The following is a 19,602-nucleotide window of genomic DNA, read 5'->3' as shown; positions in this document are numbered from 1 at the left end:
GAACGGTCTCAAGCACCAACGCTTGGAGCAGAATCAGCAAACTGAACATGGTGTCCTTCTAAAAGGAATTAATCTGGAAAACTTGCATGCACAATGCTAGAGGTGGGTCTGATGGTTAGAGCACTGCCCTATCACTTCAGAAACTCAGGTTCCAGTCCCTGTTCTGCAAAGCTTGTGACAAAATATGGAGTCAGAGTTCCTTTAGTAACACCACAGAAAGCATCTTTCCGTAACAGTGGCCAAACTAAAGCTTCTCTCCCAAAAAAAGTTCCTCTGTACCATTACAGGGGTGACTGTTCTAGACTAAATTATTTTGACAGTTCCCAACAGCATATCCACCCCGGTCTGATTATATCTGTAGTTACATTAATAGTACCTCTAAAATACATAATGCTAGCACGGCCCCAATTTTCCAGCTTTCTACCTTATCTCAATGCTGTGTCTCAACCTGACTGCAGACCACCTCGCTCACCAAGCAGGCAAATTATGGCAGGGTAAGGAAAATGCGACTTGTTCTTGACTAATCCCTCCAGGCTAACTGTCCACTGAACCACAGTCCATGTGCCAGCACAACTAACAAAGCGGCCCATGCACTTCTGCTCCTCATAAGAAAAGTGTCAACTCCCTGTGTGAGAGAACAAGAATCACATTAAAACAGCCAGAGTTCAAGATTTTAAGAGAGCAACACCAATGCTAAGCACTGTAAATCCCAGAGGCATCTTTAGCTATGGCAAGATTTACATTCCTTAGGTAGGAAACCATGAGGAGCAAGAGATGTAGGAAAATCTTTGCATGTGATTCAGCAAAACAAACAACGTCTCTTTCAGCTTCATTGATCAGAAACAGATGAGAAACTGGTAGCAAACATCTGTGCATAAAGCACAGCAACAACTTGCAAAACAACTTCAAAATGAATCAATAACTAGTGTTCAAAATAAGCTTTATTCTGCTCCCCAGTTAAGCCAACTTTGTAGATGGTCCGAATAATGGGAATTATCTGTGGTTATTTCATGTTCTAGAGAAATAGATGCATCAGTGACTGTTTTCACAGCATTTTCTTAAAAAAAACAAAACCCAACCCATTACACATTTGTTTGTCAAGTAACTTCTCCCCTCCCCTCCCCACCCTCTGCAAAAAACCCCATAGAAATTGTTTAGTCATGATTATTTTTGCAAGTACAGGTTTCCATGAGGTACATTAATACTGTGAGTGAACCTACTCCACTTAAAAAAACAAACTAAAATGCAGTAATATTGTATAAGGGTGGAAAAAAACCTGATTTTAAAATAATTACTACTCAGGTGCATTTGTCTAACATAAATGACTTCAAGTTAAAAACAAAATCTAAATTAGTAACAGCTGAAAGCATATATTCTCATAGAAAAAAAAATAAAACAAGAAAACCACTAATACCCAAGGCACATTAATAAAGGGAAGTTTGGAAAGCAGTAAAACCCACCTATTAAAATGTTAGAAGTAGGAATTTCATCAGGTCTCTTGCCTCCTGCAGCAGCTGGGCTTTATGGGCCACAACTGGCAGAAAGAGATGGCTCTGTGCTAAGCCAGTCCTAAGTCTCCTACCTTGTCTTTAGGTCTGGGCCCTCCCAAGCACTTGGGATTCCTCACCCTCAGCCACGACCTGTTCTTAATGGCAAATCATTGCTTACCAAACCATCTTGCCACCACAGAGGCAGGTTTTGTGCAGCACGATTCTGACCAGCAAACATCCCACAAAGAGCTGAGCAGGTTCCCTGCAGAAATACACCTTTTCCCACATATAAGCACTCCTCTAATGGAGCAACTGCAGCACACAACACCCGTGACAGAAAGTCAGCGCAAACAGGGTTTAAGCCAGGATACCATGGATGGACAGCAAAAGCCAAGGCCCGAGGAGGTGCACAGGGAACACCGTCTCTGGTGTAGCTAGAGGGACAGTGGCTTTGCCTGGCAGTGTCAAAAAGCAACTTCTGGGAGTTATTTACAGCAACTAACATAAGAAGCAAGTCTAAGTCCAGCACTGCAAGGCAGCATCGCTTTATCACGCTGCACACAGAACTCGGCTGAGAGGGCAGGCTGGGAAAGGCCATTGCCAACTGCAGCTTCTGGTTCAGTCCTCACCAACCCAAGACCACTGCCTGATTGCTCAGTGATGTTTTCTTTAAAAAGTTTTTAAAATATATATATTTTTTTTCCTTTTCCAAAGCCAGCCAAGGTTTTCATAGCAGCATCTTGACAACACTTTGTGATGGATGGCTCAATGGTCCTGGACTATTTGAAGGCCGTATTCCAAACTCCAGGCGTTTCACTAACCTGCAAATAAAAAACAACACAAGTGCATTTCTTGCTCAGTTTTACCATCTTCAGAGTCACTGGTCACTTGCAGAGTACACCACTCAGCGTGAGACATCAACGGATAGAAGAAAATCCCCCTGAGCACTAAGCGAGCCCATTATCTAACCAGCTGAGTTTCCACTGTAACACTGGGCTCTGTTTCCCTGCGAGCAGTGAGCAGCTCTCTTTGACAGGTGTTGGAATTTGTGTGGCCCTTGAGGACAAACTGGTATTCCCAGCACAAGGGCCTAGCTGAATAATTAAGTCTGGAACAAACTGTACTACAGGCACTTATTTTACAGAATATCTAAATAATGTGCTGTACAGGACTGGCACATTTTAAGCAGACGCTGAACTTCAATTTGTGATAACCTTACTGATTTTTCTTAGTTTGTTTAAAACAAGACAACCAGTTCAAGTGTTCAGACAAATTTACAAGTTCAGTTACTTAACTTCCTGTCAGCTGCTCCCTGGAAACACATCTTAACCATAAAGCATTCTGAGTGACCCCATTATTTGCCTTTCCAGTTCTCCCACAAATGAGAATCTTAACTGTGACAAGCGAAGCCCCTATGTGCCATAATGTTCCCGAGATATCACTTCTATAAGAATATACAGCACGAAACAAATTGAGCCAATAATCAAGAGCTACTCTGTTGTACTTCATCTCATTTAAACACTGGGTTTATAATAAAATACATATATTACATTTTATCTGAATTTGTGGTTTTCAAACCTTGATTCCAGTTAGTCTTTGAATTTCAGCAGCTACTCATTCCAAATTTTAATCTCAGAAATATAGAATGTCCTGAGTTGGAATGGACCCACAAGGATCGTCAAGTCCGACTCCTGTCCCTGCACAGGACGACCCCAAAATTCACACTATGAACTGATTTGAAACATTCAGATCATAATCCTGAATAACTAAGCTTCATATCCGTTGAAAACAAATCTGCCTCCACCAAAACAAAGATTTAATACTAAATAGAACCGTATCAGTCACTAAGTTGTAACAGCAGCAGCTCTCAGTGAGACAGAAGAGCAGACACTCACCCCGTGTCACCCAGCGGCTGAGGGCTCAGGCGGGTTTCCAGGACATCTCTGTTCATGTACATGGACACCGCGGTTCTGTTTGGAGACTGGTCATACACAAAGTTTCGGCAAGACGCAAGTTTGGACTCCAAAGCCTAAGAGAAACAGAGACGAAGCAGATGTCAGATATCGCCCTTCTCTTTCACAAGATGGCATTGTCGCACACCCAAATGGCAACAAGGGTGTTTGGGGTTTTTTTTGATTCTTTTGGAATGAGGTGTCCAGTAGAGGAACCTGATAGACCCCAGGGCCACACAAGTTCTGAATTTTTGAAAAGATTAAGTCAGTCATCTCACTAAAGGCAAATTTCTGTTTCTGCAGGGGAGGTCAAGGAGTTGCTGCTGTTCACCAGCAGGAACACAAAATCTTCATCTTCCTCAGGGAGATTTTGACATCTTTCTCAGAGGTATCACTTTCTTAGAGGTATCACTAAATGTTCATTTGAGCTGTTTCCCTGGACACACACTAGGTTGTATGTACTAGGTGGTACACCTAAGGGAACTGATCCCCTCTTCTCCCCCACACGCTCCCACCCTAGATCTTGCTTTGATGCTGGGTTACTCTTCAGCTGTATCAGAAAGTCATACAAATGCTTGTGCCAAAACAGCACTGGGGTGTTAAGGAGAAAAGAAAAGGACAACTTTTCCAGCATCAACACTACCTTAAAAGTCAAACTACAGCTTAACATGACATTAGGCCTTGCTCAAAGGGCCACTGGCCTCTTAAGACAAACCTTATCAGAAACCCACTGAACAGCAGGCACCAGCCTTTCCTTGCTACCTTTCATGGAAGCAGATCCCTTCTTAATTTACTCATGCCAATTTATTCTTTCTGCACATGTGCTTTCAGAAATTTGGAGAGGAAGATCCTATCCCCATGTGGGTACGGTCTGAGGAAAACAGAGCAGGGTCCATCTTTATCTGGGGGCTGGTCAGAAACATACAAAGTCCAGACCAAATTTCAAGGCCATGCTTAGCTAACATGGGGGCAAAGCCTCCTGTGAGCAGCAGCACAAACAGCTCTGGCTGCAGTTTCAGAAAGCTCCACCTTGCCAAGAGCCCTGGCTAAGCAGGGAATCACTCACCCCCACTTTCCGCAGCAAGTCTCCCACGATGTTAAGTGCAGATATTCTTGCAGCAGGTGTGAGAGGGGTTGCACCGTAGCTGTCCTCAAGACCTGCAGGACAGGTTAAAGAAGGATACATTACCCATTAACAATACAAAAATTGTACAAAAAAAAAGATTTCACACTGGAAGCCAGAAGACAGCCTGACATACAGAGCAGAGGAAGCATCAATATCTTCACCTTTTTGTATCTCACCTCCAGATCTTTCATATCCATTAGGAATATGAAGCACTGTGTCCCTGACACAGCTCAAGTTAGGCTGTCCTAAGCTGAAGTCTCCAGACATGCTCTCGCTCGGGCTTCTAGAGATCCGTTCTACTAGCCTACTCTGCATCTCAGGTGCTGCAGTGGGATGTGTCCTCAGAGAGGACCAGCGTCTCCCATTTTACTACAAATATCCAAATCCTCTCACTTTTACAGAAGCATTAATTCCTCCACACAAAACACGTAATTTTACACTAAGCATACTGAAGTCCCCAATCAAGCCTCGTTAGTGCTCAGAGCTATAATATTAATTCATCAGAATGCGACAGTACAACTCCCTACACTTACACATACACAGGAACACAGTCACCCAAATTTCTGGCTTTTTTAAGAAGATCAGGGAATTAGTGTTATTGAAATAACCACAGCTCACAAAAAGTAATTAATATTATCGATACAAAAGCAGAGATACATTTAGTACAGACAGCTGCGATAACTTGTCAGTGTCCTGCTGTTCCAGAGTAGAAAAAATGCCTCTCTCAAAGAGCACATACTCTCACAGAAAAGCAAATTCAAGTAACACGAGCATAGCATTAAAGATCACACTGAAGTTTTTAAAATCCTTCCCCTAAGTTGGCCAAACATCTCTGGAACAGTTGTGAACTAATAGTGAAGTCCCAACAGCTCATCTTGTCCCTAACAATTATTATTACTGGACAGTTCAAGTCAAATGAAAATGAACAGCCTATGAATAATCCCCAAAAATCAGTGTACAAATACTGAGACCATGGTGACTAGATTTAGGTGTATCTAACTGAAACACTCAACACTGCTCCCTTCTTGTCACTCCTCCTTTAGCCAGAAACTACAGTAAAACCAAGAGCATCAAGCAGCATTTGTGTGCTGGTTCCCTGTCAGTCACCTCTCCTAAATGTTGCAGGGGTGGGTGTGTTGATGTTGGGTGCCCGGTGCACGGAGGGAGTTGAGGGCACAGATAAGGACGCTTGAACTGCCGTGTCTGTTCTTTCCGTTTCCTGGGCAGTTCGCATCGGTGTTTTGGGTTTCTCCTGTTTCTGCTGCACAGCAAGCTCTTGTCTGAGATCTACGAAGGAAACAAAACAAAGCAAGACTTCAGAGTCTGTATCCACCAAGATACAAACAGGTGAGAAGGTTTGTTTTGCCCAAAAGATTGTTCTCCTTGTGGAGGTGAAGTCACTTATCCCCGTTAAAGCTTACTCCAGGCATACATTCAGCACCTAGCTAAAGGATTTTCTAGGACTGTGGCTCAAGATGTTTTTGTAGCATTAGTTCAGCTGCTATATCTGGCTTTAATTTGCATATCTTTTCACAAGACTCCTTTTGAGGCAGGGAGTTAACCCCTTGCCAAATGTCATGGGCTGTAAGTGGAGGCACAGAGATAGGCTCAGCAACTTGGCACATGTCGGCTTCATTCGGCTCCTGGCCAGGTTGAGATCCTACCTGTTGTACCCTTCTCTCTTCCACCCTGGTTTCCACATGAAAGAAACCTAGGCTGAGGTGAGGTGGAAGCCACAGCATTGTCTAACCAAGGGACAGAGCACTTCCATCCCACAGCCTGGCTGTAGCTTCTGGAAACCACTCAAGGGCACAGAACCTGAGCACATCTGAAAACAGAAGGTGTTTTTCCAGCTACATGGTCTCTCTCTTCTTACCCAGCCTTACTGACAGATACCCAGAAGCCAGCACATGCAGCTGTTCAAAGGTAACCAGAAGTGAGTTTTACTGCCCCATTACTGTTTAATTGACTGCACTTTTCACAGGCCAGGAAACAACAAGGTTAATGGTTATTAAAACTGACCTTCATGAGTACAAGAAGCCAGAGCAGCAAGTGCTACAGCTGGACTGGCTCTTCTTAACCCCCTAAGGCCCTGAAGCTTCACCACCGATTAGGAGAAGACCAGAACAGACTTCTGTTTCTGTGAGCTGCTCTGGAACAAGGTCAGAAGTTCAAGGAGCAGTGAGGAACAGTCTTGAAGCTTTCTCATTTACTTCTACATTTCAGATAGCAGACTGAAAAGGTGCAAACATAAAAGCCAAGCTCTAAGATGTATGGAGAGGAGTGAACAGCTACAAGCCAGGAGGGGAGAAAGGGAAAGATCCAAGGAATTTCTGGCTAACCCCTCGCTTCATCTTTCAGGCGCTGCACAGACTCCAGGAGGTTTTCTTTCTCATCCAGCTCACTCTCCAGAAAAGCATTTCTTTCAATAGCCTGGTTTAAACGCTGTTCAAAATCCTCCAGAGACATTATAGTGGCTCTGAAAAAGAGTGCACAAGGTGTCACTACCAGATCCTTCAAGCACATAGAAGAACTCCCTCTTTCACAAGGGATTATGAGTTTTTGTTTGGTTTGCTTTGTTTTACCATTATTTTTTATTGTAGCTTGTAAGATATGAAACAGTGCAATGTGCACAGGGGAAGGGAAAAAATTATCACATTTCCCATCTGCCACAAACCTCTTGACCACAGTCATCACCTGATCAGTTGAGAATGGCAGTGCCAACGAGCACAGCATCACAAACAGTTCAGTGACACCATGCTCACAGGACAGAACAGAGGTGAAAAACGAAAACACAGAAGGTAGGTCACCTTTTTGCTCTTTCCAAGTCATCATTTGCTTGCTCGAGTTCTCGAATGTATTTCTGAAGTTGATCTTTAATAGCTTTTGTTTGTGCCAAGTCATCTTCCAGCGCAGAGATTTGCCTGTATCCTTCTGAATGTTGCATTTCAATCTTCTCCTAATCAAAGGCAAATCAAACAGCACATAAGTGACTTAGCAATGCACGTCCCCCTTCTGCGGCGTTGTCTGAGCCCCTTTAAAGGCAGATGCTCTGTCACTACATGCAAAGTCAGCTCCACATCGCGTGGCAGGGAAAGCTTCACAGCACACTGTCTGCTGCAACGCCTTACACTCCACCACCTTGCTATCAGATCACTTCAACATGCCAGGGATTATTTTTTTGAAACTCCAAGATTGTGGTATGAGTAGCATTCCTGAAGTGCTTTCTCCATTCAGAATTGAAGTACAATACACTTGAAGTCACTGAAAACAAATCCATGCACTGGAATTTTAAACCCACTGCAAGCAGTCAAGCATGATTGATAATCTGAAGACAGCTATTTTAGCATATGAAATGCATAGACAAGGAGGATGGAAAGGGATACCCATTCTGAATTATGAAAGTCTTGTTTGCTTACAGTGCGGTGGCACTGCTACAATTCCAGATCTCTGAAGCATAGTTACATGCTGAATTTAAGAGCCCTCAAACTCCAAGAGGCAGATTACTTTCAACTAGCTTTACAGAAAACTCTGAACAAATCCTGCAAAGCATTATTTTTGTTTATTTTTAGGTAGTGTGAACTCTGTTTCCGAGCAGGAGTAGGCACACACGCTAGGCTGGTAAAGCTCAAAGCCTTGGCTGTGTGGGCCTCACAAAGTTCACCGGTGTTGACCCAGATGCAGACACCAACCCTTGATGGGCTCAGTTAACACTGCTGCTCAATAGCTTCACAAGTTTAATGCTTTGCTCTTGAATTGATTCAGATAAAAGCCCAGAACTGCAAGGTTTGAGTCTTTGTTTTCAGCCAATTGTAATAAACTATCAGCTGATCTGGCCATCAATGGACTCTCTGTTCCTTCACTGCAGGCTATTACTGCAGTTTGCAGGCTGCATGAATAGCCAATTGTTAAAAGGTTTGTTTCAAGCAGAACGTGTTTTAATAAAGTTATCGGCTGTAAAGAATAATATTTTCTAAAATATGTTTACCCTCCACTTTTTGAGGTTCTACGTTGTTTCTACTGTTTTCATTCTTAACTGCATTGGCTGGTTCATTGTCCCCTCCTCTCATCCTGGCTCCTCTAAAGAAAGAAAATAGTCCACACCCTCCTCAACTAAATAAACTGCAGGTTTTATTTTTGTTGAACTTACGCCTTCTCCCCCAGCCCATCAGCTTCCACCAGTTTATGTGACTACATGGAACAGCAGATCAATACTCCATACAGCATGTCGAGCATTTAATACTGCTAAGGCACTGATACGAGAACGAAGATCAGTGCAACATAAATACAATGAAACCTGTCAACAGCATCTTTAACGAGACTGAAATGAGGTAGACTCATCTCTCTTCATACTCTAGATAGCTTCATTATTTCTTAAGTCACTCTAGTCAGAAGTTCCATCTCAATATTCCTTACATTTTATAATTATGGAAGTTAATGCTTTTCAGTTCTTAGTTTCACAGAAGGCTAACCAAGTACAAAGAGGACAAATTATTTTTCCCCAAGTACACAAAGATGCGGTAACGAAACCAGAACTGAAGCTGCTTTATTCCTTGCAGTTATGTGTGTTACCTGCTGGCTGCTCCTTCCCAGCTTATCTGGAATGCCAGATAAGAAATACACAACTGTGTAAAAAGGGTTTAGAACTACTAAGAATCCTTATGTAATGCAAGAATACAGCTGGAATGTTTGTATTTTGATTGTTCTACAGTATTATCTGTGTCTGCACAATGCAGACAAGAAAGCTGTGAACAAAAGCACTAAGTAGATGGAAGAATGAAGAGAACAGCAGCTCTGTTATGTTCATGTTTAGTGTCCACTCTAGTGCAAACAAGTTGCTCTCATCTCAAACCTATCCTGACACATATCCACAACCTGCAAACAGGAGTTCGGGAACGTTACCAAGGCGTCCAGCACCCTCAAAGCAGACAACAGATTGGTATTTCTTAATTTTTCAAGACTCTTTTGCAGTTTTCTGTCCAATTTATTTGTAATGCTGAAGGTTCCTGTCCAACAGGCAAGCTGAATCTGCACGTGCCTGTCTTGTTCACCATTGCACTTCGGATGTGCAGGTACTGTGTGTATCATCCACTCCTACCTTAACTGACTCCAGTTCCATCCGCAGGCGATTGTTTTCTGACAGAAGGTCTCTATTTCTGGACTCTGTTTGCTGCAGCTGAGTCTCCAGTTCAGCTTCATACTCTCGACTTCCTTCTTGGAATTCACGCAGTTCCTCCTGTGTATTCTCAGCACTAGAGAGCAATTTCAGCAACAGAATTAATCATCGTGAACAAAGAACAAAAATCTCTCTTGTACGCTCAAGGTAAAAAAATACCGCTCCTTAACACAGAAGGCTCTACGCCCTTCTCCAACATACATATTCCATAGGAAGGGAGGATCATATGCAAATGTCTCTCCAACAAGCATGGAAAGCTACCCCATAGCAAAACGGTAAACAAATTTAGAAAGCCCAAATAAATAGAAAAATCCCCAAATCTGTCTTCACACTCTATGTGTTGAGGACACATGGAGTCTCTTCAGCTTGTACGTTGTCCACTGCCATCTGCAGATTTTATCTGTTATTGAATTCAATTACTTACTTGGAAATATGAACCAAGCAAGTGAGAAAGAAAGAAAAAGATGGAAGGAAATATATTCTTGTATTCTTGAACAATTCTACTGAAATAATCCTCCAGCAAGCTAAACAAGCAGCATGGAAAAGTCTGAACACTTGGTCTAAGACAAACCCACCAATATCAGCATCTAGAAAGTCGGCATTTTTTTTTGCCCTTTACTGCATTTACAGCAAAATAATGAGCTAAAGGGAGGAGTGAAGTGTGTCCATTCTCAGCCAGGGATCCTCCTCCAATGTGCGTGATGTCAAACCATTCTTGATTCAGAGATACAAAGAATGACAGCAGCACCATGTCAGCACACACAGTCCTACTCAAACCAGAGCAGGGACCACAACCAGCAGTGCCACAGCAGCACAGATTTGCTGCTCAACTCAGTATAAAGGACTCAGCTGCTGTAGTTCATGCAGAAGCATTGCTAATGCTACCACTCAAAACAGCTGAATCACTTTGAATTTATTCTCCTGCGCAGGGTGTTTTCAAAAAGATGGACCCAATTTCAAAGCAATATAGGGGTGTTTCAAAAAGATGCAAATTGAAATCATTGTATCTCTGCAACCATGAACCGCCCATGAATGAAACTCTTATCACTTGAAAGGGCAGGGCATAGAATTTCAAATTATTAAGACTAGATGCCTCTCACAAACACAAACAGCTCCAGCCTCAGTTATTCGCAAGATGGTGATCCCACAACACAAGGTGTTTTGGTTGCATCTTTTTGAAACGCCCTGTGCCTTTGAACGTGGTGCTACACACCCCATCAAACAACTTAAAGAAAGGAAGACATTGCCTTACCACTGCTTGTATTTCATAGCCAGCTCTTTCCAGTATCTGGTCTCCTCTTCCACTGAGCTGAAGTGATGTCCTTCTGAGTCTTCCATGATGAGTTTGCAAAATTTAAAACCCCTGTTGCATTTTTGTTCCGCCCTGGAAAATTAAAGGACAAAGGATAAGAACTAAGACTGAGCTACCTCAGTTCTTTTTGGTGCAGAGCAGCAGATCCCTCCTTCCAGGAGGTCACTGCACACCTGGAGTTCAAACTCAAGGTTTGACGAAGCTCTGTCAGACACCATAAATGCGAAGGAACCACTACTGAGTAACCAGGTTTCCTTTCCCAGTTCTCCCAAGGCTGCTCCACACTTAACGCCGCATCCCCAGCACTCAGCACCTTCCCACCCTCTGACTATACAGCACCGAGCACCAAACCTCAAACTTCAGCTCCAGCTGTGCTCACACACACAGAACACAAATAAAAGACAAGACATCTCAGGCACAACTTCAGCTCCAAATGAGCTGAATTGTCAGCTTCAACAACACTAAAGACATTTACCATGAAATTAAAGAGAAACTTGTAAAAGACACAGATAAAGTACTCAAAATACTAATTTCCTGTGTTAATACTTCCAGGAACACCTAAGCTTTTTATGAACATTACTGGTGGACGCATGAAACATTTCTCCCTAGGTCAACACAGACAAAGCTACTTGACTTTAAACCTGAAATGTCATAAACTGTGCATGGCTGAGAGCCACGATATACCTGGATACCTCAGAGAGCCATGGAAGAAGGGAGCTCCAGAAATTCCCAAGGAGGTGAGGATGAAAGCTCCAGAGAGGTTTCAGTGGGATCGTACCTGGCTGGACCAGGTACGCAGAGAGATTGCAGCAACCCAGTGAGCAATCCAGACCATCCAGTTGTCCCTGTGCCAGCACAGACCCAGTCACAGGACACAGTCCCACCTGGGAATGACACATGAAAGGGCCACAGGGGAATCAAGAACCTCAAGCTGGTCACTCCTGCTTTAAGACTTAAGTATCTAGAGACCACAATTGAATAAATGCCCTCTGATGGGCATGATGCACTCTATTATAAGAAACAGGTCACTAGCAAATATTATGAGTTAGTCTTGACAATGGAGAAACATAAAACTTAATGCTCCAGACAACCTGCCTACGTCCAACCCTGGGTGAGGCAAAGATTCCACACAGACATTTTCAATTTAATAGAAACCCAAACAGATCAAGGACAGTACATAAAGGCGGAGTTTACCAATTCGTGACAATGGCAGTTGTCAGAAAACTGTATTGCTGAAACCTAATGACTGAGGAAACAAAGTTCTTCTATCAAGTTCCAGCTCCAGATCTACTGAGCAAAACATTTTCTAGAGGTAATCCTGATGGAATAAAGAGGAAGAAAATAGCCAAAGCCTTCAAAGATCATTTAGACAGCAGTCCTGCCTTCTACTTTATTTATGATACTCAGGAAAAGCTGGAGTCTAAGCAACATGTCATGGCTAAAGAAAATGTGCATCCACTGCACATCTACTGAACTCAATGGAAAAAATTATCCACCGCCTGTGTTGAGACTTTCCAGAAAATCACCTGGTTTAAACAAGCTTAAGAGCCATCTATCTAATAACTCTACTGAGACAAACATAAGTAGTTTTTTACTACAGACCACAATATCAAATACTTACAGTAGTCTGGCAATCTAAAGCCCAATTCTCACATCCCCCAGCAATGCTGCACAGTCCATGCCCTTGTCACGGCCCAGGCGATTTTCAGGTGACAGAGCAAATGGTGAGCAGTGTCACAGCTCAGCGGCTGTGCCCACACTTCAGCGCACGGTTAGCTACACACCCCCATAAATTACACTGTTCTTTGGAAGGGGAGCTGGCAGGTGAGGGGAAAAGTTACTAAGTTTTAGTTTTTATAATGCAGTTTCATTACACAAAATGGCAATTAGACAAAACTATGTGTTTTCTTTCAAACAAATAAGACCACTATGTGCTGAGACACTTTCAGCAAGAAGTCTCAAGGCTGCTGCTCTTTGTATGTACTTACCAAAGTATGCACCGGGGAAAAAAAGAGTGGAAAAGGAGCGTGAAGAGGAGTGATTTTCCAAACAGCACCCTTGCCCATTAAAAATAAACATCACAACCAAACATAATTAACATGCTTGACCTAGGATCGTTTACGACACATCTACTCTATCATTTTTAAGTGAACTGAAAGTGCCTTTGAAGTTAATGAGCATGTCCTCATGCCCAAGGCTCTGTGTACACACAGACCAACCCTTGCAGTGCATTTGGGAAGAAAAAAAGAATTGTCTCTTACAGATGAGGGAGAGGGAGGAGGGGTCAGACACAAAGAGGTGATGCAGGTGCAATGAGAAACCAAAAAGGTCCATCACCCATCACTGCGGTCAAAGCACTGCAGAGAACAGCAAGCTAGAGTTCCTTCAGATGGTTATTTCTCACCATTCAGACAAGTTTCTGTATTTCTTCAAGAACAAAGATTCCATCCCAGGGTATGCCTGGGTTTGCTACATAAAATAAAATGTATTTCAGAAGTGTCCAAAGAGGAATTCTGCCGACACAAGCATTAGAATAAATCCCGTATCTGTGTTCAGACAGTCACCAAAAAGAAGTCAGACTAAGATAAAGGTGGATTGCAAGATATCTTGCTCCCGAAAGCTTCCAAACAACCCTCTGGAACCAAAAGACACAGCTCCCATTGGCCTCAAAAGCCTTACTATGCTCATATCTGGCTCCCACTTGTGTTTTCACACTGCACTTTGGAAGGACTAAAAGAATGTACTAATTTGCATTTTTTAAGATTATACAGTCACATACAAAGGAACTTTCCTTAACTGAGTTTCACAGAACCTCGACAACTTTCACAGATGAAGAGAGGTGCTATCCCCTTCTGTTTCTAATTATGTCTTTGCAAACATAAGATTATGGACCCACTAAGGATGTTATCCGTTAAGAGTACACTCTGCTTCATAGTTACCATTACTAAATAGTCCTTATAATTTAAAATTGTTAAACTGCAAATACACAGAAGGACTGTGGACCTATACTTATTCCACAGAGATGACACAACACAGCAGAGACTGTTCCACTCCTGTCCCAAACCATGGGTACATGTTTTTTGTCTGAAACACACAAGGAAAACCTATTAGGCTCCCTGTACACCTGCACTACATCATAGCTCACAGGGATTTTCAAACTAAACAAGGATGCAAGATACAAACTGAAACAGAAAAGAAAAATTCCAAGTTTTAGACAAAGTGCTAAAGCCTTTTTGGTTTTCTGAAACTGGTTAAAAAAAAAAAAAAAAAACCACCACAAAACAAAGCACAAAAACCCCACTCATAAATATTTCTAAGCTGCCTGTAGAAAGGGTATGGCTTTGACTTCTTGTTTTTCCCCCTGTTGCCTTCCCCCCTTGATTTTTAACAGCTTGGAGAAAGTACGCAAAAATGCCTGGAAAGTAATTAATTAAACCCATTAGGAACTTTTCATTGTCTAAGCTCACTACAAAAGGGGGGAAGCAATAGGAGGGTAGAGGAGGTTTTAGCAATGTTTTGTTAAACATTGGCAAATGTGGAAAAACCAAGGAGAGAAATTCTCACTCTACAGCAGGCACACGCTGGCTGCATCTTATTTGGTTTTGCACACATGAAGCCAGAAGAGACGTCTGGCCAGATTTCCTGCATGCAGGCAGCACAAGTGCTGGTCAGAGCATTACAAAACCTCTACATCATACGGGAAAAGGAAGCGTTCATGGGTGGGGAGTGGACTCCTGCAATGAGAAAAACACCTCAGCAGAAATGTTGCGGAAACAATTTCATACAAGTGAGAACAGAATTGCAAAATTCTTAAGGGGAAAAAAACAACAAACAAACAAACAAAACAAACACTAAAAAAAAAAAGCCACACACAAAATTATTGAAGGAACTTCAGCCTGGGAATCAGCCTGAGTTGACCAAATTCACGATGACCTCAACATAGATTCTGTTCCAGTCCTAGCATAAAGGACCCAAGACAACCCTGCACACCAAATATTTTATGTTTTTTTTTTTTAAAAAAAACGAAAGAACATTTTACTTTGGTGAACAATGCTGGCCTATCTTTACAGTAATGCTTGATGGCCTGAGTCAGAGTAATTCATATTGTAACAAAAAAACAAGAGTAAAACTGCATCATAAATACTACTGAATTATCCATGGCAGAGATGATGAAGCTCCTATCAGACACGTATTCCTAACTGTAAACCAAAACAAAAAGCCCTCTTTGCTCCTGAGAAGCTTTCCCATCCTATGAAAATTACATTTTCTTAAGAGTCCCCTCCCAAGGGTATTGCTGTAACATAAGGGCCTGCTTTCTTTTGTTTGAGCAATACAAAAGAAAATCACCGCGAGAGAGAAAAGCAAGAGGTCACTGGAGTGGCAGGATTAGTGCAGAATCCCACAGCCGGCACTGAAGAGAGCGATCATCTTCTCAGGGTTTTCTCTCCCAAAGGGCTCAGTTCAGCAGAGCCCTCGTCTCCTCCGATCCCAGCCCAGTGTTCCCAGCGATTGCTAAAGAATTCCCCTCCCGAAAGGCATGACCTTGCCGCCTCCAGCCGAGGGGTCAGCGCCGGTGCTGCCCACGGCCATGCGGAGCACGGAGCTGGGCGGGAGCTCAGCAGCGGGCGCGGTTCCCACGTTCCCCCCCCCCCCGCAGCAGCCCTAACTCCAGAAGCGCGTCTGCAGCGAAGGACTGGGGACGGGCGGGGCCCCAGCTCCGTGTCCCCTTGCCTCACTACCCCAGTTACCACCGCAGGACGAGGGACAGCGTCGCACCGAAACCGCCCTTCCCCTCCCTCCTCCGCCCCCGGCGGGGCAGCCCCACCGCCGCTCGCCTCTCACCGCCGCGATTCCCGAGCTCTCCCCGCGCCGGCCGCCGCCGCTCGCCCCAGCCAGCCCGGCCCGGCTCAGCCCGACCGCTCCCCATTGGCTGCTGATCACGTGCCGCTGAGAACTCCGCCAATCAGCGCCGCCAGAACGCGCCGGCTGGGAGGTTTGGAAAGTTTCGTTACTTTCAAAAGGCGCTCGGGGGCGGCCGGGCCTGCCCGGCCCTTCCCTTCCCCTCCCTGTGCCACCGGCCCCGCTCACACCCCATCCCGTCCCTTCAGCCATGGCCCCCAGGGCCGGGAGCGACGGCTCGTCCTCACACTCAGCCCTGGCACACCTGAGCCGCGCTCAATCCTTTAATCAGTATTTGCCGGGCCGCAGCGGGCACAAGCGCCTGCAACCTGTAAGGCGTTAACGGTATAAATCGGCAGCTGCCACCACGCTGTGATCTTAAATACGCATTTTCTCTTGAAATGTTCTAAAAGACAAAAAGCTTTACATTAGCTATTATTTTTTTTTTTTATTCCAAATGCCTCTTCTGAAAGATCAAGAGGTGAGCCAGTGACCATAAATAACATCAGTGCAACATTTTTGGACCAAAGTCCCCTTTTCACGACTGAGGACCAGGCTCCTGCATCACCGAAGCCCGTGTTGCAAGGACAAAGTGGTCGATGAAATATTAGACACTTACATCCATCTACATCTTGGGATGATGTCATCCCTCCAGAAAACGAGCTGCCAGCCTGCACAGGGGAACGAGCTCCTGCAGACTGTGGGCCAAGCTGCGGCCCAGCTATGCCCCCCCAGGCAAGGTCAGGCTGAAGGGGACCCAGGGCTGTGGAGACTCTGAAATGCCCTTGCTGTGTTCCTACCCAACAGCGTACACAAACACTTGGTCATTAGGCGTCTGGCATTTGTTTCCGGAGTCAAACCATAACCACTAATTACCGCCTATGCGTAGATATGCTCCAGCCCACATAGATGTGGCCGTACGTCACCCAGTGTCACCACGCACCCATGCAGCACGTTTTACAAACTGCTGGATGACGGGCACCCACACGCAGGGGCCCCCATCGTGGATTCATCAACTTCTGTGATGCAATTACAGCCTGGAGCAGAGTCTGGGCCTGGGAAGACTTAACTGTCTAAATCAGGAATTCCTCTCCCGAAGGCTTTGCAGAACCAGGCTGGGATGGTAACAAAGGATGGACACTTTCGGTAATAATATTCCACTAAGAGAAATCTGTCCACAGCTAAAATACCTTTAACTGGAGAGGGTGAAAAAAACAACTATACATTCAGGTCAGATGTTCAGCAGAAATAAATGGAGACAAACTATTATACGACTATGAATAGAAAACTAAATTAGGTATTTAAAAAATTGGGTTAACACAATTTGCGATTCTGTCATTACCCAAGAATGTTTTTATTATCGTCTAAGTACAAAAAATAAAGCAGTAACTATCGTAGTACGTCCCCAGTTATTAAAAAATCTATACATTGTTTGCTAATTTGGATCAAAAGACATTTTACTTCAATTCTCTGAACAAATGTTTGAGGATAGTGTCTCACATTATGACATTGAACTATGATCTCAAACTACAATACACAGATGATATCAAAGGTACACCTGAATATTTTTAATAGTTCTCATCTAAAAATACTTGCAAAACATAGCAAAAGTTCTCAGATTTCAGAGGAAGCTGTTTACCCTCTCAGCCAATTCTGAAACAGTGCTAACAGCACCATAACAAATGCCAGAGACACTACTGTACACGAGCAATAAATATTAAAAAAGGTTACTATAATTACTATCACCACCTTGTTTGCAAGTAGAACGAGAACATTCATCTTTTAAAATCAGCAGAGGAGAAGAAGAAATGATTTTATGCGTTTATTTTTAGTTTGCTGATTAATAATTAATAAATGGCAGATTTTTGTGGTGCTAGGGTTAATGTCCCGGTTATTTTAAGGAGAATGCCACACTGATTCTCCCATGAAAGCTAAGCAGGCAAAAATGTATACACTTCCAGTTCTGGTAAGGTTGCAAGACTTTATCTTTTGGCAATAACTTCTTACAGGAAAAAAAAAATTGCTTTGCTGCAATAATTAAATAAGTTGCCACAGAACTACTTGCTCTATGGATGGAACAGGAACTGACCATTAAGTGTCATTATAAACTACTGAAATTTTTTTAATGGACTACTGTTACAAATAAACAGATGTGACAAATGTATATTAGAACACCACACACAAATCTTGCTATCACTGAAGAGAAAGAATTCAACAAAAATGAAGCCTATTTCTGTCTCTTTAAAAATGTTATATAATTCTCTGCAGTCTGTATATGTAAAATTGGATTTGCATATGCTTAAGTGAGAAATAGATTCTCCCTACTTTAAAGCCCTTTTGAAACCTCGAACTGACAATTTTTTGATGAAACTGTCAAATGCTCATTATGATCAAAAGACACTAAGCCACCAAAAAGTGGACCCTGCCCTGCTCTGTCAGTAACTCCCTCCCAAAGGGCTCAGCTACCTGCGCACCACGGAGCCAGCATGGCCTGGATGATGCGGGTTTGCTGCACAACTTGGGCCCAGGCTCCTGAGGGAACTGTTCAGTGGTGAGACACAGCCATGTCTGCAGAAAGACAAGAAAAGTGAAATTACAAATAGAGACAGGGTTGTTGAAACGACAACTGCTAGTAGCACAAGAATTCAAGAGGAAAAATATCAATGTGGAAAGTTAAAAAAATCCTAAAGTGAGTAAAACCCAGTTATCTTCAGTGGGATGCCAGTATCACCCACATCAACAGCTCCAGGGAATGACTGGTTTTTAAAACTAAGGTAGCTGTGAGGGCTCACCCTTAATGCTTGTTTGGCCAGCAGATGTCAGGTTTTATCAGGTGGTGGGAGCACACTAATGCCTAATCCAGTGGCTTGATAGAAACTTATTCGTTAGCCAGTAATTGCTTTGTATTTTTAAGCCTTTCTTGGGGAATCTCTTTACACACAGCCAATGATGCCCAAGGTGACCCAGAGAAGAACACTACAGTTGTTTCTGTTAAAATATGCAAACAGCAGATTTCTGAACAGTATTGACATTTAACTGCTGTCCTCGGGCTTATGAGTATATACTGCCTTCTAGGGCTCAGGCTCTTAAAAAGTTAAAACTGTCCATTCCTGACAACCTACCAAGATTTGGTGTGCATGTGAAAAAAAAGTTAAAAGTGAAAGCATAAATTCTACACAAGGCTTCAAATTATTGTTACCTACAAGATCCCAGTCGAAAGCCGTGGCGATCTCCTCATCGCCCTGAGCAGCGAGTGCACCCGGGACCTGCCGGGGGCCGGACACCCCCCGGGGCCGGCCCCGACCTGCAGCCCTAGCTCAGCGGTGCCTGTCGGTGCAAGCTGGGGGTCCCGGGGTGCGGGGGAACAGGGCTGCTCCTCAGCAGCGGGCCCGGGCTGTCCTTGAGCGGGGCCGCCCTCAGGAGCCGCCTCAGCCCCTCAGGAGCCGCCTCAGCCCCTCAGGGCGGCCCCACCACCGTCCCGCCGGGCGCGCGCACCCGCGCAGCTCCCCCACCCCGGGGCCAGGTGCCGCCCGGCCCCGCCCCAGCCCGTCCCGCACGGCGGGAGCCGCGGCCCGTTGAAGCCATCGCTGCCCACCGGCCCGTTAAAAGCATCGCTGCCTGCCGGGCCGCCCCGCTGCGCGCCCGGG

General features: G+C 44.0%; 1 protein-coding gene across 8 annotated transcripts in view; it reads right to left on the bottom strand.

Moving 5' to 3' along the window:
• Positions 1–923: 923 nt before the first annotated feature.
• Positions 924–19,602, bottom strand: part of NDE1 (nudE neurodevelopment protein 1) — a 337,987-nt gene continuing 319,308 nt past the window's right edge. The window contains exons 1-10 of one of the 8 annotated variants that reach the window (XM_082064742.1): positions 19,155–19,303; positions 18,422–18,523; positions 10,997–11,128; positions 9,667–9,820; positions 7,379–7,527; positions 6,911–7,047; positions 5,676–5,855; positions 4,509–4,600; positions 3,386–3,519; positions 924–2,311 (exon numbers count right to left, since the gene is read on the bottom strand). In XM_082064742.1, the coding sequence (XP_081920868.1) occupies positions 2,218–2,311; positions 3,386–3,519; positions 4,509–4,600; positions 5,676–5,855; positions 6,911–7,047; positions 7,379–7,527; positions 9,667–9,820; positions 10,997–11,082 (1,026 nt within the window). In that variant the 5' untranslated portion in view covers positions 11,083–11,128; positions 18,422–18,523; positions 19,155–19,303 and the 3' untranslated portion in view covers positions 924–2,217. The other 7 variants (XM_082064741.1, XM_082064743.1, XM_082064747.1 and 4 more) reach the window with 7 other exon arrangements.

Source organism: Streptopelia decaocto (genome assembly GCF_964273445.1).
Source record: "Streptopelia decaocto genome assembly, chromosome: 13".
Classification (NCBI taxonomy): domain Eukaryota; kingdom Metazoa; phylum Chordata; class Aves; order Columbiformes; family Columbidae; genus Streptopelia; species Streptopelia decaocto.
The sequence above is the reverse complement of the archived record's forward strand: the minus strand, read 5'-3'. Positions and strand labels throughout refer to the sequence as shown.